We start from the raw sequence: 22,140 nt of genomic DNA on the forward strand, positions 1-22,140 counted from the left end.
CGCCCTAGTTCTGTATGAGTCATGTGAGTTTCTTGAAGTAGCGCAATGTCTGCGGCTCTACAACGTAACTATGCATAGAGCAAGTAGCTACGCGCCGGGGTGTGCAGACTACGCACATTCCATGTGAATATGTTAACCTGTGTCATGATTCCCGTGTATCCAGACTGGAACAGTGAAGGTGGAGGGGGGGGGGGGGCAAAGGTGCGGCATGCTTGGGTTTGCGCGAGTGTACTCCAACTCAGTGTTTCTAACAACAGGGTGCTGATGTAAACTAAACTATGCATAACTGGGCGGGCGAGTTCCAAACTGGTATTTGTCCAAACTATAATGCCCATGCAGGACTTAACCTGAGTCAAACTGACGAACGGTATGGGGTGTGCGTGGGGTGGGTTAATGCCATGACTAAGAAAGGTGTGGGCAGTGTGTGCCAATCTATATATATATATATATTAAGCGTCCCTTTATGTCGGGAAAATAACATCTGTGTGCCCCGTTGGCGGGCTGCGTGCACGGTATATTAAATGTGCGGCATGATGTCTACAGCCTGAGTACAAATATGTGTAAAAGACTCGCGCAGGTAGTGGAAGCGCGGCATAAAAAAATAACAAACTACGCAACATTAGTCTGTACTTTCATGTGCAGTCCCATTCATTGCTCTAATCAACGGGAGACTCTTAGATGATGTCTTCAGAAGTCTGCGGGGTGACATCAGGCAGTCTCAGCCCATCACAGTCTTCCAGTCTAGGGGTAGATGAGCTGCTGGCGGTCACCGATTCAGAGGAACTGATTTCTCAGGCTGCTCGATGGACCCAAGACCCCAGTTTTGCAACTGCCTCTAGGGTATTGAGACGTTACATCTCACTCTGTTCCGGCCGTGGCGCAGTCGCCCTCGAGGACATGTCCCCCATCCTCTGCTTCCCACAACGACGGGACCTCCTGTTGACTGGTCGGACTGCTTCCACACTCGAGGGGCGTGTCCCTGTCCACAGGGCTGTCTCCTCCAGCGAGTTCCATGCCAAATCCGGCAAATCAAAGTAGCAGGTAGTACCATTGGCTACCACCCTCAGTCTTGCTGGGAACAGTAGGGAGTATGGAAGTTCCAGGTCATGCAACTGCGCGTCACAGCGGTAAAGGTGCTATGTCGCCTCAGCACCTGTTAAGTTTAATACGGGAACACCATGATCGGATTGCCACCAACTCGAAGGTCAGAGAGCTTGTGAGTTTCCCGTAGGACTGTGTCCCTGTCTCTATAGTTCAAAAGTTTGAAGAGGAATGGCCTGGGCCAAGCCTCCGGAGGGGTTTTTTGGGCAGGTACACAGTGCGCTATTTCCACTATAAATTGTGGCGATTATGTTCCTGGAGGTAGGATGTCTTGCAGCCAACACTCCACAGATTGTTCGGGGGCCCGGCCCTCTTCTCCCTCCGGAAGGCCCACCACGCGGACATTATTGCGATGAGAGCGTCCTTCCGCATCATCAACTCGATCTTCCAAGGCGTGCATACGATCCAGAACGTCTTGCAGGGCCGCAGTGTGACTGCGGGTAACAGGCTGCAATTCAGGCAGAGACTGTGCTTGCGTGTACATTCTCTGCCAAATTATCATGGTCGCCTTTAAGCGACTGAAATCAGATGCTACTTTGTCTATCCTGGCTTCAAGCAATGCTCGAGTTTGCTCCAGCGTGGCTCCAATTTTCTCGACTGCCCCCAATACAGAGTCCAGTTTTGCCACCAGCTGCGCATTCTGAGTGTCCTAAGGCGCACCATCTTCCGTATTCGGTGGTTCCAGGGTAGCAGCACGTGTTGCGTTCTGCTGCGCATTGTTGCGAAGGCGGCCCATGGCTAGCTTTTGTGCAGAGAGCATTGACCCTAGGCAGCAGTGTAACAATGGAGATCAAGTCAGGCGATTATCACGCAATTGCTCCGGGTAGCTTACACAGGGCCTACCCTCCAGGGTCTCCCGCAGTCCAGTCTAGTATAGCTTCCCTCTCAGGCGGAGTTTCGCAACAGTCCCAGGAAATCACACCTGTAGTCGTACAGGGCTCAGAGTATCTGCACAATTTCAGCCACGGGAGGCGGGTGTTCCGGGAGTAGGGCGCAAGTCATGCCCAGCAATAACCACTGCGTATGAATTGTCGGGGGTGTCGCCGTCAGAGTCTAAATCTACCAGTGGTAGGCTGGTCAGTAGTCCCAGCACAATATTGCTGTATCTGTGGGTCACCGTTGCGGGAGAGGGTGCTTCAACTACATCCAGTTCACTTCCAGGAGCGGGGGAGAGGAGCGCAGTCCATCGAGGCCGCAGCATGCGCCGGAGTGATGACAGCAGCACGGCTGGCAGTTCTCCTTAGCATCTCACCGGTGTGTGCGTGGCAGTCGCAGGCCTGCAGGTCACATCTACCAGTGCCACATTGTTGGGCCCAAGCTATCAGGCCAGCAGAGACAATGATCGGGTATCAGTGCGACTATGGGTGCCCTCACGTGGTTTGAGCCACGGCAATCACAGGCGGAATTCCATGGTCCGAGAGAGCAGGTAACCAGGTCACAGCAGGCGCTGTGCAGGCGAACTTGAGTCTCCAGGCGTGTGTCGACACTGAGCTAAGTGGGAGACATGTAACTGCAAGGGAGCATGGAGGGCCTCTCGCCGGTCCAGCATATTGCTACAGGGTCAGCGTTGGGTCTGAAGAGCCACAAATAGAGGGAGTCCACCCTGGGTGCCCCGTACAGCTGGCGATGGAGGAGGGCAGAGGGCGCCATGCTGGTGTAGCAGAGACAAGGGCGGCAGCCAGCAGCATAGCTGTTCTGGAGGCCCTGCAGTTGGGGTCGTCAGCTCCGGCGATATTGGCGCGTTCCGGGCTGTCTGTGATTGCAAACCACTGAGGCTGATCCCCACGATCCACAAACCAGGTCACATTATGCTCCACGCACCGGTGCAGACAGCAGCGTGCAGCCCGGGGGGCCCAACTGCCAGATGTGGGCCCAGGTGGGAGATAACTCAGCTCTCTGGCCACCCCAGGTACAGACACTGACCGTTTCAGGTGCCTCCCAGTATGTTGATCCGCAATACAGGTGAGGCATGCTGTGTCTTCCGAGGTCCGCCGCACCGTGCCCGCTCTTCAGGGCCCCGCATTCTCTGCACCACTGATTATGGCCAATAAGCCTCGCCAGGAGCGGGTTGCGGCGGCCCCCAGCTAATTATTTCCGTGGCGGTGGCAGTCCGGGCAAGTGTGCAGCTCTTCTCCAGTGTTCATGGACACTGCAGGGGCTCTAATCAGAGCAGTCTGTGTGGAGGCGTAGCCGCTGCACGGCGGGGCATGTCGCAGACACCCGTTGTAGGGCGGTGACGGTCAGGCTCACTAGAGGGCCCAGGGCACAGGCTGCAGTGTTTCGATGAGTGCCAGCAAAAAGCAGGAGGGCAGCAGCAGTTGTCCTGAGGCTGCCGTATAACACCTCCGATATCGGGGTGGTAGTAGCCACCGCGCATCAGCCCATCAAGGATTGGCGCTGTTACCCCAGACCTGTGGCAGTCAGGCCACAGCACGGCGCTCAGGCTCCCTGCTGAGTAGGCCGCAGAGCATCTCTCGCCAATTCCACAGCTTGTGTCTATCTTCAGGGCAACGAAGAGGCCTCAGCAGGAGCTGCAGGTCGACACCATTGAGTCTCCAGCGGTTGTTTACGTGGATGGGTCGGATGCAAGATATTATGCAGGAGCACAGAGGGATCCAACACGGAGCACTAGTAAGTTGGGTCGGCCATGCTGACTCGTTGGCACTGCCCCGCCCCCCCGCCCGGAATATCAGAGCTTCTTAATATCATAGCCAAAATATTGAGAGCAAAAATATAGACTCGGAAGTAGGTATACATTTTCTGTACCTTACACCTCATCTAGGTACCTTGAAGGTTTATATAGTCTCAAGGTAAGTAAATGTGCTGTTAAAAACAGTAAATCTAAACGTTGCTGTATCCATCGAGGCCGCAGCATGCGCCGGAGTGATGACAGCAGCACGGCTGGCAGTTCTCCTTAGCATCTCACCGGTGTGTGCGTGGCAGTCGCAGGCCTGCAGGTCACATCTACCAGTGCCACATTGTTGGGCCCAAGCTATCAGGCCAGCAGAGACAATGATCGGGTATCAGTGCGACTATGGGTGCCCTCACGTGGTTTGAGCCACGGCAATCACAGGCGGAATTCCATGGTCCGAGAGAGCAGGTAACCAGGTCACAGCAGGCGCTGTGCAGGCGAACTTGAGTCTCCAGGCGTGTGTCGACACTGAGCTAAGTGGGAGACATGTAACTGCAAGGGAGCATGGAGGGCCTCTCGCCGGTCCAGCATATTGCTACAGGGTCAGCATTGGGTCTGAAGAGCCACAAATAGAGGGAGTCCACCCTGGGTGCCCCGTACAGCTGGCGATGGAGGAGGGCAGAGGGCGCCATGCTGGTGTAGCAGAGACAAGGGCGGCAGCCAGCAGCATAGCTGTTCTGGAGGCCCTGCAGTTGGGGTCGTCAGCTCCGGCGATATTGGCGCGTTCCGGGCTGTCTGTGATTGCAAACCACTGAGGCTGATCCCCACGATCCACAAACCAGGTCACATTATGCTCCACGCACCGGTGCAGACAGCAGCGTGCAGCCCGGGGGGCCCAACTGCCAGATGTGGGCCCAGGTGGGAGATAACTCAGCTCTCTGGCCACCCCAGGTACAGACACTGACCGTTTCAGGTGCCTCCCAGTATGTTGATCCGCAATACAGGTGAGGCAGGCTGTGTCTTCCGAGGTCCGCCGCACCGTGCCCGCATTCTCTGCACCACTGATTATGGCCAATAAGCCTCGCCAGGAGCGGGTTGCGGCGGCCCCCAGCTAATTATTTCCGTGGCGGTGGCAGTCCGGGCAAGTGTGCAGCTCTTCTCCAGTGTTCATGGACACTGCAGGGGCTCTAATCAGAGCAGTCTGTGTGGAGGCGTAGCCGCTGCACGGCGGGGCATGTCGCAGACACCCGTTGTAGGGCGGTGACGGTCAGGCTCACTAGAGGGCCCAGGGCACAGGCTGCAGTGTTTCGATGAGTGCCAGCAAAAAGCAGGAGGGCAGCAGCAGTTGTCCTGAGGCTGCCGTATAACACCTCCGATATCGGGGTGGTAGTAGCCACCGCGCATCAGCCCGTCAAGGATTGGCGCTGTTACCCCAGACCTGTGGCAGTCAGGCCACAGCACGGCGCTCAGGCTCCCTGCTGAGTAGGCCGCAGAGCATCTCTCGCCAATTCCACAGCTTGTGTCTATCTTCAGGGCAACGAAGAGGCCTCAGCAGGAGCTGCAGGTCGACACCATTGAGTCTCCAGCGGTTGTTTACGTGGATGGGTCGGATGCAAGATATTATGCAGGAGCACAGAGGGATCCAACACGGAGCACTAGTAAGTTGGGTCGGCCATGCTGACTCGTTGGCACTGCCCCGCCCCCCCGCCCGGAATATCAGAGCTTCTTAATATCATAGCCAAAATATTGAGAGCAAAAATATAGACTCAGAAGTAGGTATACATTTTCTGTACCTTACACCTCATCTAGGTACCTTGAAGGTTTATATAGTCTCAAGGTAAGTAAATGTGCTGTTAAAAACAGTAAATCTAAACGTTGCTGTATGCACTTACATTACAATATTTTTGCCCTCCATATTTTGGCCACGATAATTAGGAAAACAAAATTGCCTACTCGATATTCCATTATATAACCCAGCCAATGAACAAATCCATCTTTGAGATCATGATGAGCGAAGCAATTCAGCGTTATGGATAGAGGTATAGCAGTGAGCCATCTGCCTCCAAGAGTTTGGGTCCTTCAATAAAACAAAATGTTTTTTCAAGATTGCCCAGGGGAATAACCTACGAATGCATACGTAGTCTGTTTATGAAAGTTATATGTTCAATTTATCTATGCCCAATAAGGGCCTTTTAAGGATAGAGATATTTCGTTGATTTGACATTTTCCCAGGACTCTGCGGACAAGTGAAGAATTATTATAGATACTTGGGTACAAATGCACACAGCGTAATCATGATGTTGTACCAATGTCATTGGACAGATTACAAAACAACATGCTACAACCCTAAGTGGAGAAATTCATTAAAAGGTGGTAACTGCATGTGGAATCGCTTTAAGCAGCAGAACTGATCAGAATATGAAATGGCAGGTTTATTCCAATATGCATTGAATGGCTGTTCGCAGCTTTGCATGTTAACTATAAGAACATTTGGATGCAATAAATACATTTTTCTCTAGAACACTTGGCAGTCCGTGTTTGATTTCTGGAGAAGACTGTATACAGTCAATAGCCAACTTTACGTAGTAAGACAAATCTTTGCATCAGTTGGATTTGTACTATTCTAGGTGTGTGAATAATGTCCATGAAGAACATGGTACACTTCCTGACATACTTCCTATGTGCACTATCTTGCCTTCTCTGTTCACCATGGCATCCTAGATTGGGATGTGGTAGAGTGTCTGTGCTTTGTTCCAAAGCACAGAGACAAGTGCTGAGCTTTGTGCAACACCTATTCCTGTCGTGGTGTCGGTCTTCTTTACTTATACTTGGATCAGCTTGACAAATATAGCCTTCGGGAAACCTACAAACTTCTTAGTTCCTATGTTCTGCTGACCAGCCTTCATTCTCCATTACATAACATTTGTAATATAATTTAACCACTTGGATGCTAAGGGGTTTACTAGGCCTCCATTGAAATCAATGGAAACTCCATGACGAGTTACCCTTGTCATTAGCGCTGAAGGGGTTAAGCAAAATATTGAGACTAGCTTAAAGCGACTGGTTAGGTTAATCTGTCGCTGGCCACTCAAACATCTTGCAGACTCATATCAGCCTATTTGTGGCCACCAACCACGGAGGTAATCATGATTATAGAAAAGCCAGAGATTTGTATGCAGGAAACATTTTCAGAAAGCACCTGGTGAGGATTTTGTTTGTAGTGTGCACGACACATAGCACAATGCTTAAACTGCTAACCAAAAATCAAGATACATTTTCAGACTAGTGCACCAGTGAAGGGCATTCATTTGTAACAAGTGGTCCATATTTAGGGAATATTTATGAAGACTAATTCTAAAAAATTCCATGTGCACACCCATGCGGTACACCGCTTCAAAAACCCAAAGCCAACGGTTAAGAAAGGTGTAGTTGTTGCTAAAACGTGAAATGGATATGAACAATTGCAATTTTACTTTCAAAGGGATTAGCAAGCCACAAGATTCTTTAGTCACCACTAAGCACAGATCCCTGTATCCTGAACTTTAAAAGGAGGTCGGGCTTTCGTGAGAATCAAAGTGGCTTCCAAATTTACTGACTAATGGCCTTGTTGGATGCAAGATGACAAGGGTGAAAGTCATTACATCTTACTCGTAAAAGATCAATGCCTTCAAATAACTTAGCTTGCATAGGCTTTGCGGGAATTTTTCTAGTTGGAAGGATAGGAAATTAATTTTCGATAAGATCTTTAGACCCACATTGGATGTCTTCTTGTGTAACAAGAATAGAACTGGTAGGTCTAGAGCTGAAACCCCACAGACCACTTTTATCAAACAAGGTGCAAAAAGAAAAAAAAAAGTCCTCAGTATGACTCCACACGTAAACACGTAAAATATATAATGTGCTAGACATGTACCTAGCTTTATAGGTGGCCAGAGATTAACTACTACCACGTGAGGGAACTTGGCCAGTCAGATTGGGCAATTGGCAAAGAGAGCCTGAAAACCAGACGTCTCAGACCTTTGGAGAGCACAAACATTCAATGGAGAGATTGGCGTGGGCTGAAACCAATAACGGCGCTCCTTTGAGAGGAGAGGTCATGGTAGACTACAGTTCCTCTGCATACTCTAGAGGGCACGATCTAGATGTGCTGTGATGGGTGGCCCTTTTGTAGGTTTGGGTAGGTTGTAAAAATGTTGGGAAAGCAAAATTCAAAACGGATGGGCCAGCGAACAATTTTTTATTTTTTACCAACAGGGGCCACTGAGTGACTCCCCCTTGGACGCTCATGACGAGCTCAGCTCGTCATGGAGTGCCCATTCATTTCAATGGAAATTACATTGAATGTCCAGGCTCTGGCTTAGCATCCAATTGGTTAATAGCCTCTGCTTTCTATATGCTTTACTCTTATCTTCCACATTACTAAAACATTATCCACTCCCCTCTTCATGCTATTAATATTTTATTTAACTAAGATGAGAGTAAAGAGCACAACTCAGTGATAGAATAACTTGAGTATCGCAATATCGTAAATTTAAGCTAGATCGAGTGAGTGATTATACTATCCTAATGCCAACAGATGCACACAATCCATGTCCTCACTTGGACCTCGCTCATTGCAGAATTCGTGATTGCACAGATTACGGTTATCACTTTGAGGGCCAATTTTGTTGTTCTTTTAGCTTCATGGTTATGTTGCAATGCCAGGCAGCTGCAGCTCACCCGAGTATAAGAAGTAAACATCAGTTCAGTTAATCCAGATACAGCATATACAAAATGATCTCTACATGTATGGAATTTGAATTATACGAAACGATTGGGGAGCATTGTAGTTTTGCAAGTTGTTAACCTTATTACAGACAATGGGTAGAGACGTCTAAAATGAAGAAGGCATGCTAGTTGTAAAATGATTTTATACTATACTTTCTATTATTGCTTTGGGTGTTATTTTGGTTTGATTAATTTTAAAGGCCAGTTAAAAACATTTCAAAAGGTGTTTGTTTACTCTATTGGCTCCAATCTTGCTAATGCTTCGGTTTCCCTCATATTTCCTAATAAGTGATGTAAAAAAACATTGCTATGAAACGAGCCCAGAAACCGGAAAATAAATATTGCAGTTTACTCCAGTTAGCTTCACAAAAGGGATGTTTAAGAAGGTGTCATCTGTCCTCATCACAGCACTGGGACAGGCTTTTGCAGTGTACATTGAGTGTTTGGTACTCTTCACAGTTACCCAAAGATCCTATTCTGGCTTACTGGAAAAGCAAAATCTGGACTTCAACTATCAGGAATTGTAGATGTGATTTAAGTAGCTTACAACTCCACTAAGTACAATGGTAGTACTGCAGTCCTTGTGTGAATATAGAAAAGTGATTTTACCATACACCACCTTCAAAGGATAAGCAGGAACATTCTCTCTCCAACACTCTTTGTGCCACCCCCACACAGAAATAATGATTGCTTATGGCCATTTAGCATCTAATGTGATTAATGACTGGTATGTTTAATCGGTGCATCATAACAAGTACCATACTGTTTGCATACAAGTCCATCGGACTAGATTAGGAATTATTCACGTTCTGGCAAACAAGTGGTTAGCTATCTTCAAACTCCATATGTGGAATAATGGTTTCCTTTGATCGGTCATTACATGAAAATATTATGCAACATTGTGCCCAGTCACCATAGCATTTATCAGTGATGTAGCTGGCCCAGCAGTATTGCTGGAGGAGAAACTGAACAAGTAATCTCCTAATAATTAAAAGAAAACCACACTACAAAAGGTGCTAAGAATTTGTTTTTATGTTATTCCAATAAAAAATACATTCATACAGAAATATAACAATCTTGCAAAAACAATTTCAAATAAAATCTTGAAAAACAATTTTTTTTTTTTACAAAAATCTTACAAAGATTCTTCAGATAACAGGGTGCTTCCAAACAAAAAGAACTTTTAACAATAGAAACATTTTATATTTATTTTTGTTGTTTTTATAACGTAAAGCAAATGCTTTATGTTCACCAGCTTGGCTGAGGCTCAGTTATCACCTGGACAGTGTGTACTAACTCATCACGAAAATTACAGGCATTTTGACACCGTGTGCAACTCCACCCTGCCCATAGAAACCCAGAGGCATTTCCACAATTGAAACAAGCCAGTGCAAGTTTTGTTTGTGTTTACCCTCTCGAGATTAGGTAAGAATTACAAGGGGGATTTTGAAACACCAGTCAGACTGCTTCTCAAAAGGAAGATCTTTCCAAACTTGCACAACTGGTTTACCTTTGAAAGCTTGCGTCTACTCAAGTAGGTTAAAAACGTTTGCTGGCACATATTTTTGAGCAAAATAACTAACTCATTGTGTGGAAATCTACTTGGTTGTAGAATGCACTGCTTTGTAGGTCTTGAGCCAGTGTATTAGCTGGTTTTGTTAATACGACCAGGCGATTTTGTACTAATATTTGCAAAACATCCTGCCATTCAGCAGCCAAGAGGGTTGTACAGTCAACAAAGCATTGAACAGGGAAAAAAAATGTAAAACAATCATCAATTGATTCAGAGAATATTTGTGAATGTTTCCATCTGTGAACTGAAAGACACCCTTAGCTCTTGATTTAAATAAAATATATAATTATAAAAATATATACTACTGTCTTCTTTCTAAAGCTCGATTACAATACTGTGATGAGGCAAATTGCCATTGGTTCCATAGGTATATGCCTCCGCTCATTCTTCTTGGTCTAGAAATACAATGCTTCAGAGGATGATGGCAGTTCGAGGTTGCAGTGAGGGCATACATCCAAAAACATGATCCCCACATAATACTCTATTGCATGCTAAGCATAGGCAGATGCAGATTTTTAACTGTGAATTATGTATGTCAAAAGTAAAGTCAATATTTCTGTACCTATAGTCTAAATAAACATTTTCTTTTTACAATTTAAGTGCAAAATGTAAGTATCAAATCAGTGTGCAAGGTCAATGTAAAAAAATAAGGAAGAGAACAGGTGTATTTTATGCATTGTACTTGCAAAGAGACAAAAACTTTCTGAAGTAACTTGAATAATCAAAGAGTGACATGCTCTAGAGTTCTGGCATGTTAAAGGGTCTTTTTTTTTTTTTAAGGTGTACATGAAGGGATGTGTTTCTCTTGCACGTTTGACACAGTACCCTTCCAGGTGACAAAGGAGCCTTAATAAAGCTTGCATCTCCTATACCCCTGTATAAGACCCTCCACAAGAGAAGGTCACTTGCATAAGGCACCATTATTAAGGACAACAGTGCATTAAACTGCTAGAAAACCAGAAATTAGTCCTCAAGGCATAAATAAGAGAAATTAGCTGCATGAGAAAATCAGTTTTAAGCAATAGTGGTTTTATCCACCCAACAGAAAGTTATCCATGTTCCGTACATAGTATTGTAACAGACCAATTGTATCGTAGCTGCTCTTGAACTGGTATCAAAACTGCTGTCTTGATTAAAGAATGAAAAGTGTATAGTTCCCCAGAACCATGCAATACCTTTCTATTATAATGAAAAGTTATAGGTGTGTTATATTTGTAAATACACAGCTTATACAATGGATTACAAATGAGCTTTGTAGCATGTAAAACAAGCTACTTGACACATTGCACGTTTAATAGCTGCACCAGACACCAAAAGCTCCTCTCACACGGGAAAAGGGGCCATCTCCACTCAGGGTTCCCAACCTTGTTTTCCATTCTTCTAAGGGGTCAACCCCTCTGGATTTGATTGGTGGTTGTCCCATCTTGAAGTTTGACCTTCCATACAAACATTCAGGCCATGTTCTCATCTTTCCCTTACTTCAAACTCTAGTTCCTCAGCATACAGTCACTACTAGCTCCTCATTTTCATACAGTCACCCAGTCAATAACATTCTCAGTGCACATGCTCACGGCAGAGGCTTAGGAGCCCCTCAGAAGGTTAGGTACCAGTATGGTACAAGTCCAGGAAGCCCTAGACGTCACGCACCACTGCTGCTATGCCGCTTCTTACATGGTTTCATTAGCCCTCCGAAGACCTTCAAAGAAGAAAGGTCCTGAAGGCCACTGGGTAGGGTGCAAATTGGCATGCTTTGGCTGGAACACGCATCCCTCCTCACAAGGCAGTACAACCTTGAAGCTGCTTAGCTCACACGCTTCACCTGCTGACCAACTCAGAGGTGTCTTTTCATGTGAAGGGCAAGATGGTCAGACCTGGAAAAACACCTGGAAAAATAAAATCACAATGGTATTACTATTTGTTGCACTTTTCATGTATGTAAAATAAAGAGACTGTTGGTGGAAGGGGGTGGGCATAAGGAGCACATAGCCTTATTCCTTAATTTTACTACGAGTAATAGTATTACAACTGATAGGGTCAACATATTAAACTTTGTGTTCCTAATTTTATGCATTCCACTGTAGTGTGACTGCAGTTATACCTTAGTTACTAACGCAGATGATGTGTTGAAGCATTGTGCAGCAAGTAGCACACTAACCAAAATCTAAGGTCAGTGGTTATTGGGATTAGTCTTTGGCTCTTAAGGAAACCAATCCATGCATGTGCACCCATTTCTTTCAGTTAGATTGAATTAATAGCAGTAAGGGTGGGTGTGATCACTATTGGGGGTACATGAGTTCATGCAAATGGTTTTGTGGGATGAAAAGAGAGGCTAGAGAACTTAAATACTGTTTGTTGCAGGGATATCGTTAAAAAGGAGCGGTTGTGTTCCATGAAATTATTGTGGGTAATTTGCACAGATACAATCTGTTTAAGACAGTCATGCAACTTACAGTAGACTATGCTCAGAGAAAGCATGGAGAGGATGGAAGATAAGGAAGGGATACATTTGCAGGAAAGAAAGTAGAAGGAAATAAACAATTTTAAGACAATCACTTTTTCATACAGGTTTTTTTGTATAGTGGATGGGGTTTTCTGAGATAGCTGTAAAATTGTAGAAAGACTAGTACTGCAATTCTTGTTCTCGTTTCTTCTACAAGCTTTTAGAATACCTTCCTACTGCAACAAAAGTTGATCCAATTTTGCATGAGATAAATAAGTAAGACAATCATTTGAAGATTTGGTATTACAATGTGCCATTATAATTTTATTACATATCTAACTAAATGATTAACTAAATGGTCCATTGTATGGAAACGTGCATTTCCTGTTGTCACTTCAGGTGTAAACCTGTATAGCACATGACCAAGAACCAACCCCCTTCCACCTCCTGCTGAATTAAAAGAAAGCATTTGGTTAGGGATTCTATTTGACATGCACTACCACATACAAATATACATACCTGTCACAGTGAGCACACTTAAAAGGTTTGGCACCAGTATGTTTTCTGAAGTGTCTAGTTAACTCGTCACTCCTTGCAAAACGCCATTGACAACCATCCCAGGAACACCTATAAGGCTTTTCACCTGCAATGAAGAAGGTCAGGGCATTACAAAAGCGGCAATTAACTTCATCCATGCAGATTATAAAACTAAACATGGTACTGAGGTCTGTTGTGTAGTCATTCTCTAGGTACATTGTAAGACCTTAATAATCAAATATATAAATAAGACAAAAGGGAGCACATGCATTTTATACCTAGATCAAATGTTTTGGGGGGGAAAACACAAATACTATAACAGCCATAAAACAAAAACATCGAAACAATAATCACATTCTAAAGAAGTTGTGGTATGTTGACCTGTAACTATAAAGAGTAAGGGTAAACAATGCATCTAGCATCATAATCAGATGATTCAGCAAAAGGAATGCAATCTGGTTCAGGTCGTAAACATAATGGCCATGTGCAAGATGCTCTCAAAAATATAAGCATTTGCTAGAGATTTACTATCTTGTCAAAAACAAAACTGAATTATATCCATTAATACTACGGTTTTCTGTCTTGCACCTCCAAGTAGGGCCCCAAACAAGTCACAATGTTAGTTGGCTTTATACTATTATTATTTTTGGTTTGTTACGTTATTCATTGAAGGACATTAGGGTACAATTCCTTACACTTATGAATTCATCCTTTTGATTCCTGAACTGAGAGTTTAATTTATGATTTGAAGATTATATGATCTAATATTTTTCAGATGAAACACAGCCTTTGTTGCAAGGAAGATGATTGGGTCCCCTGTATTCAATGGGTTGGTGTGCAATGGGCCAGCTGTAATATCTTTGACAGTAGCACTCTGGAAAAACTACATGAAGTTTATGTTGCAGTAATTGTAGCCAATGAATCGCCATTGTATGTTAAGCATTTTATGGAAGCATGAAGTGCCTAGTCTTTAAAAGAATATATGGGAGAGTGTTACATGTCCTGTTGCTCAAAGTGGTCTACTTGAAGGATCATAAGCAAAAGCCTATTTGTACAAGAAAGGTTACTATGACATCTGAATATCTAACATGGCTAAGCAACTTTGTTGGTATTTGAAGCAGTGTGCTAGCTCAGGCGATTGGAATTAGGTCATAGAAGTTCAAGCAGAGTACGTTCACAGTCTGATGCATGGTTCACTACTCTCCAAATTACTTCACAAAATAAATATTTCCATAATCTCATAGTAGAGTAAAAGTCAAGAGGTTCTCTGTTCATGGCCATCATATTTCATTGATAAGAAGTCAAAAGATTTTCCAAATCGAAAACCTGAAATGCAAAATGCAATCTAACAATTTGTAAGTACATGTCATCTATATTCAACAAGCGAGGTTTACCCATGATTGGAATTGTAGATCACCAAATAAACTAAAATGCAAAGGAGCCACTGCAATCAAAATCAACCAAAAATGTGGTTCAAGGCTACATATTGGCAAAAACAGTATAAAACAAACACATTCTAAATAACTATGAAAGTGACACACAAATCATGACCATGCAACTCAAACTCAGAAATTCCAGATCCAATTCACTGCCAAAGTAGGCTTTCCATGTGTCATTTCATGTGGGCTAAGAGCTGTCTAAAATGCATGACTTGCCAAAGCAAATTAACATTCTCTCATATTAAAAAATGTCTGTAGCAGTCAAACTTTTAAGTTACCCCAAAGCTGGACACGGTTTTATATACCAGCATCAATGGACTGGTCCAGTGTCAGATTCTAGTAGAGTTAACACAGCCATACAGGTTTTGTAAGTAGGAATATTTCAGAGATCACAACATTTTGACTTTCCAGTAAAGGTGCATTTTACCCCCATAAAATACTAAACAATTACGGACAAAGGTTTGGATACATGTTTTTTTTGCAACAGCAAGATCATAAACAGAATGGTGTGCCAGAGGGTTGTAATCATAGCCTAATAAGAATCTCAATGGTACTTTGATATGTCAAAAATAAAATGGCATTGACAATCTACATGCATGACTAAGGAGAACCACCTCAGACTACCGTGATCATGTGATCTTCACACCAACAGATGACTGTTTATTGACATAATAACCACAAAGATGTGTGCTGTCATGTACTGAAACATTATTCAGTTTTACATAGGCTAACTAACGTAATTGGTCTGATTTTTAGGCCTGCACGTACCATAGACCTTTTGATTTTACAAAAAATATACAATACACTTACTTATAAAGGCTTTCAGCCAGAGAGTTTCGTTCACTGGTAACTTATGGAGACATTCACATTTTTCTTCCATCCACTACAGCACACAGCTTGAAGAAATGAGTTTGCCCGCTTCAGCCATTGGTTAACTTTACTATGAGTGATGGTATTCAGCCTATTCACAAGAAGCACATCAGACAATGTACTTCCCTAATGTTCCAGGTAGTGCTGCAGCAATGTGTGTTTTTTGAGACCAACAAAATATGTTTGCTGTTAGCTTCTTTTGTTTAAGATTGATGAGGGTCTGGCAGCTTTGCCAACAATAAAGTTCTGCAAAACCCATGACAAAATAAAACAAAGCTTTGACTATGTCAAATGTCTGGTACCCTATGCCAGATTTATTGGCTTTGCCAGTGCTTGTTATATGAATTGTACATGCAGTCAGGTGTGGGTGTTAATCTCATCTAGACAATGTGCAATACGATAAACAGTAGACATTGTGTAAAGTACAACAAAAAACTGTTGTTGGATACTTAAGGGGAGGGCAGCAGGAGGAGAAGAGCACAATTGTTCTTAATTGGAGTCTCCTTCAGTCTATATAAAAAAAACTGGGCAACAAATGAAACTAGTTTCGAAGTTTATAACTTCGATATAATTGATTAGCATAGCTTGGGTTTTAATTAAATGTGGTAGCCATTCAGAGGCTTGTTCTGCGTTGCCATTGCATTTAAAACTGAAGTCGTGAATTGAACATATTATCAAAACAGATCTTTAGACAGTGAGTAGGCAAAAAAGAAAAACACACACACACACAGTTTCTAATATTTTCCTTTTTCAAACAAGAAAAATGGTTTCTGCATATTTAGCTATCCTGGTAGTCACTGATTTCTTGAACAGTGAGTTAATTTGTATTTTTAAGTAAAACCTCAAGTTTAACCTTTTAAAATATTTCTCTTCTCTGAACAGTTGAAAGTAAGAACTTAAGTGCTTGAGTTATAGGTACCTCTGTAGAAAATGTTAACTCAAATGAACCCAATTCCCACAGGTCGATTCATCTTAAAAGCAAACATGTGTTCTTAACTTTAAAGAGGCCAGAGGCTTCCTTTGGAACATTAGGTAATTTGAAACGATTGCCATTCATCTATGGCCAGAGCTAGGGAGGCCTTTGTACTTCAAGGGTTTAACTCCACTGTGAAAGAATGAGGAAGTGATGCGTTTTCATGATGGTTAACTTATGGTACGATTACATCATCTGCATGCTCTGGGCTCTCTCACAGTGACTGGGCAAGGTGGCACAATAAATGAGGGTATACTCAGTGTTGTTTCTTTTCAATACTAACCTGTATGAGTGCGCTCATGTGCTTTCAAGTGTGAACTTTTAGTGTAAACTTTCCTACAGCCATTAAATAGACATCTGTGGACGCGCCTTCTTCCATCTGGTGAACTGTCCCCATTGAGTGAACTACATTTGTCATCAGTCATTCCCACAGATTCAAGAAGGCTTTGCTCCGGGGAGTGCAGCTCCCCACACACACTATTCCAGAGTTGAGAAGGTTCTTTGCCCAGTTCAGGGGAGGATGGAGGAGTAGAAGCAACTGAGGAACATACATTTCCTGAATTGGCTAGAGCGTCACTAATTGGGTCAGAGGTAAACATAGTGGTGGTAGGCGAAAGTTCTTCTGAGCTGTCTGAAGACTCGCTGCCAACATCAGAATTCAGACTGCTGGTCTCCAAGCTCAGCTGATCCTGATTTTCCTCCTTTGGAATGAGTGTACTTGCACTTTTGAGATCACAATCCTCCTTTTTTTCACACGCCAGTATCAATTTGGTCCAGAGATCCTCTTCTCTTTCAAACTTAAATTCAGACGCTGTCACATAGCAAGGCTCACTTTGAAGGTACCGCTCCAATTCCAGGCACGTCTGAAAGAAAGCACAGAAGAAATAAATGTACAAACATTTTGTAAGTGGAAGACCCTTCCAAATCATCTTACCATTGAAGGAATAAGGCATCAGAAACATGCAGACATGGCATCACTCGGTCATAAGACAAATATGAAATGTGGGCAAAGAAATAGGTGGACCGACCACCATTTTAAAAACAACCAAATTCACGTAAAGAGTTTGGGATAGTATGTATAAACACAAACCAGCTATAATGGTAAGAGCAGGCATGCTCAAAACAGCATTCCAGATCTTCCTACATTCATTTGAATATGCAGCATACCATACCTTAGTGGCTGCATATTTGACAACAGAATACGTTTTAATGGCGATAGGCTTTTGTAAAAAAAAATGCTTTAAATAATGTACTCGAGAATTAAACTTGTGATTGCATTGTAGGGAAAGACGATTACAACAGGCCATAATCCAAAAATAGTATACAGTACGGTGACATAAATGGTGTAAATATATGCATGAGGATCTCCGCATGAACAGTCACCAAAGCTCATGCAATGTGGCCTGACAGACAGTTAAATTAAGAACAGTGTCACGTCTTTGAGAAACAGCACACAAAGCCACATTCTAGTATGGTTGCAAGGAGCTGACAGCCTGCATTCAGGCCCATCAATGGAAGGGCTCATAACCACCCATTTCCTGTCTATGAGAACGCAACCTACCAGACTTTCAAAGAATGCCACTACCAAGTGCACTGGCATGCAGCACGCTGCCCAGGCTACACTTGTGGCAGCCACAGGAACAGGGCAAGCCTCCAATCATCTCACTAGAGGAAAGGGAAGTTTCAGAAAAGGGATGTGCTTTTGTAAAGGATGTGAAAAGAGGAAATTCCTGCTGCGAATACCACAATGAGCAAGAACTGTATCTACTGACCAATCGTGCAAGAGTATGAGTCACAAAGGCAATTTCTTTCACTCAGTGCCAAGAGATACTTCCCTTAAAACTCAGATTGTCAGCTAAAAAAAAAATGTTTGCAAAAAAAAAAAAATTGGTTAACGTGCGAGCTCAGTGAAACGTCGTGTTGTCCTCTAAAATGGCTGAAACAGAGCTGGTAGGGCAACATATTCACTGTGTGCAAGTATATAGTAATGCTCTTGCTTAAGTGTCCATGGAGAAATTGTTGAATCCTTAAGTGTGTCATGGTGAGTCACGCTTGCACAAGGTGCTCACAGTAACACTGGGGATCGGGATTACACAAAACATGTACGCTTGGTATGATATCTCCCCCTGCACGCCAGCAAATGTCCCCTCTGCCCATGCCTTATTTTAGCAGAGATCAAACGCCAACGCGACCACATAGCTCGCAGGCAATGCCTATCCAACATACCATGCATATTTCTCATGCTGTCTGCAATGCAACGGGGAGTTTTATCGCTCGGATCATATTCCTTGCATGTCTCACACCGCCTGCTAAATGCAGACAACTGCAACCAGTGCAGAAAATAAATGTGGCACGGAAAGACTAGGAAACAGCTACGAGTGGCAAAGCCTATTTACCTACAAAGGCAGTGGCACAACTGGGCCCGTCTGTCTGAGTCTACATTTTAGAGGATAAAGAGAAGGGAATTCGTTCTAAATGCTCACAAGTGAACTCATTCCAAAATCCCCATTATGCAGATTACCATGAAAGACAGAAAAAAAAGCTCCGTGAGAGTTTTAAATCAGTCCAGAGGCTGCTAGGAGCCAAGACTGGCACTGTGCCCAGCTCCCGAATGCCTTGAAGGAAACAACTTGGGATCAATTGCAATCGCGTACCACGGAGCTGTCTCTTTGAAAGAAGGGGGGGGGGGGGGGGCGCATACAATTAAGTAGGCATGCCGAGATTGTAACACTTTGCGTTTCTGACCTTCTTCAAACATCCCTGCCCCTTTGCAACAAACAAGCAGTCGCCTGATCGTAGTAATTCTGTTTGTTAGGGGTAAACATCACTGTGTATGCATGACACAAGAGCTCCGTCTTGCAATCAATACAGCAATACAATAGCAAATCCAATTAAACTCTGGTGATGCGATCACCTGGAGGGGGAATACAATGTATTTTACGGTGAATGCTTAAGGCAGTGGGGATAATCGCTGTCTGCTCGCCAGCTAACCCAGGCAATTCACAACTCGTGACACTTCGTGTCAGATGACTGACTGAAAGGAAGCTATTCTACCCCTCACAAATAAACATGTGACGTTTTGTAGTAGCACAAATGCATCCAAAGATAAGGTGCAGAGTGCACAAAATGCTATTACATTCCCACTGTCGGCATAGAATTCATATGAATACTTTTAAATGAAACCACAACAGAAACATGAATTTTCTTTAGAAAAACAGAGGAAGAATTAAAAAATGTTAAATTAGAAGCATGACATGTTAACTTTCGAAAGGACCGTCCACCCAACCCCTTCCGAAAATTGAGTAGTTCGAAGGAACGGATCAAGTAATTTGTACTCACTACCAAAATGGAAGTTAAAGGGGAAAAAAAAACTCTTGGCTGAAACCAGCTCAAATGACAAGCCCCAGCTGCGCAGCTTGGATCCTGGACAAGCATTAAGTTTACCATTGGCAGCAGCACCGAGCACAGGGATAGCACAAGTCAGCCAGGGTTTCTCAGCGTGCTGCACTGTCATTTTCTGCTGCTTGCAAAAATAACGGCTACCCGTGACAGAACATTTTCAGGAGCCTCAGATGTCTCAGCTGACGACCCTTCTCCAAATACACAAATTACCCAAAGAAGCGAAGGCCATAGCTGCGCATGTAAATAGGCACAACATTGGATCGTCTCTGTACCATTATCGAGTGCAATGCATGTTGACACTGTGGCAACAGTTAAATCTTCAAGAGCAACGCCATGAAAATAAACTTTCATTTACCTGTTGCCAGTATTCTTCCAGAGACGGTAAAGCGGAGAAGTACCCAGTGTCGTGCACAATCTGAAGCTCCTGGAAAATGCTGCACATTGGTAGAACATCCATGGTCAATTAAAACGTCCAAATATATATTTAATATATATTTATTAAAGTCCCTGGAAAATCCACAAAGGGCCAAAAAGAAACGAGTCTCATGCAAATGTCATTGCAGTTAAAAACAAGGGTCGAAAGATAGACGTCTGTCCTGTAACCAAGAGAACCCGCGGAGAGCCTACAATATTTGCAAACACTGAACTGGCTGCAAATGTAAACCTCTGCAAAACTTCCCTATTCAAACCTTCAAGGCAAGCCTCCCCCGCGTGACCACATTAGCCTGGCTCTGGAGCCTCTGCCAATCGCCGACGCCGCGCAGGGGCCGTGCTCCTATGATGTCAGCCCCATCCAACCGCTGAGCAGAGCACATTTGGAGAAGCTCTGGCGTGACGACATCTTCAGTGCGAAGCTCAGCTATTGGACCGATTCGAAATCTAGATAGATGGGATTGGCAGCTGCTCGGCGGCTATTTTTAGCAGCATATATAAGGCGTTTGGCAGTCTGTGTTGAGGAAGTGTAGTGAATGGTTGTGTGCGGGCTGAGCTGCGTTGCTTCCTCGGGATGGACACCTTTTGCTCCAGTGAGGAATAGACGAGTGCAGGCGTTTGCTGAGAGGGTTGTGGGGGACTGGGTTGCTGGATCATTTCTTCTTTATTTTCGAGTTCGTATACGGGGACTCGTGGTGCTTTATGGTTCGGGAAGTGAACTCTTGCTCCATTCCAGGATTTGCAACTACCGTGTCACTGGATTGCGCAATGTTCGTTGCTCTTCCGTGTTCGCAATAGGGTTGTAAAGCCTACACCCAATAATTTTGTAGTTCCGAGTTTAACTCGACCATTTCGCTGTTACTCATAGATACAAACTGCCATTTTAACGTTGGATCGCATATTTATTTATCCAGAGTGCATCTGCTCTCCCACTGTTTTTTAAATACGAGAGCAAACCTCCTGTCGTTCACTGTGTAAACACTCATTTCAAAGGTGTTCTAGTTAAAAAAAAAATTAAACACGCATGTATTTTTTTGGGTGCCACAAAGTAACCATTTGCAACTCGAAAGGAAAACAAAACAATGTTACACACTTGTAGCCTTTCATGTGAATTGTAACTATCCAACAAAAATGCGCACACTCGTAGTTTTTTCCAATGTGCCACAAAACAACAATTTTCTAACCCACTGATTTTGTCACTCAACTTGTATCCTTTCATGTGGCTAAATAACTAGCGTGGTATGCTCTGGCAGCTATTTTAGCGTATTTATAGCCAGTAAACCTGGAGTCCTAGGATTGTATTCTACATAGAAGAGTCATCGAAGACATTTTTTCTCACCGAGTACTGATCTGCGGCTTAATTTGAAAGAATCGCGGAAATGTGTCATTTTTTTTTAATTAGTAATAATGAACCCACAGTGTGTGGCAAGAACTCTTTCAGACTCATGACATGGACAGCACTCACCAGTGCAGTTGGCTTGGGTGCAGCTTTATAACAGTCATATAGAGCTATTGTGTAATATGGTGAACACATCAAAGAATCCGGATGTTACACTATATACTTGGGAAGGTTTCCCATCAGTGCATTTGCCTGACATACGTTACCCGCTCCATGCAGACTGAGTGATGCTATACAACTCGAGCGCAAGTTACCAATAGTTATGGCGCGATTTGCTAGCAATTGATTCCGTTGAACTTCATCACACAGCCCCAGGTGTAGTATAAAGATCAAGTAAACCAGCCCACGGTCCGAGCATCAGTGCGTGTATTTTGGTGTAACTGCTGAAACTGTTAGAGGGACGACCTAGATATGTATTTTCATTATCTCGGCTATCCAGTGCCATCATACATTGTTGTAAACAGGCCACCACAAATGCATTCTTGTGGAGAAATATTACTCGAGAATTATGAATTGAAACATCGACCATGGCGTAAGCCTTCATTAGTGAAAGTGCTATTGTTTAGTTTCTTCCG

The 22,140-nt window shown here is 43.8% G+C and overlaps 1 protein-coding gene across 2 annotated transcripts; it reads right to left on the bottom strand.

Annotated features, from left to right (window-relative positions):
- Positions 1 to 9,514: 9,514 nt before the first annotated feature.
- On the bottom strand, positions 9,515 to 20,525 carry KLF6 (KLF transcription factor 6). 2 transcript variants are annotated; one of them, XM_078663310.1, is made up of 4 exons: positions 20,090 to 20,525; positions 16,616 to 17,195; positions 13,033 to 13,156; positions 9,515 to 11,956 (listed from the first exon to the last, which is right to left on the bottom strand). In XM_078663310.1, exons 1-4 carry the CDS (start codon positions 20,189 to 20,191, stop codon positions 11,905 to 11,907), a joined length of 858 nt encoding a protein of 285 aa, XP_078519436.1. In that variant the 5' UTR covers positions 20,192 to 20,525; the 3' UTR covers positions 9,515 to 11,904. The 2 variants fall into 2 exon arrangements, with proteins under 2 accessions (XP_078519436.1, XP_078519437.1); XM_078663311.1 differs by lacking the exon at positions 20,090 to 20,525 and adding an exon at positions 17,894 to 17,947.
- Between the last annotated feature and the right edge of the window lie 1,615 nt (positions 20,526 to 22,140).

The sequence above is a fragment of the Lissotriton helveticus genome, chromosome 10, assembly GCF_964261635.1.
Source record: "Lissotriton helveticus chromosome 10, aLisHel1.1, whole genome shotgun sequence".
Lineage (NCBI taxonomy): Eukaryota > Metazoa > Chordata > Amphibia > Caudata > Salamandridae > Lissotriton > Lissotriton helveticus.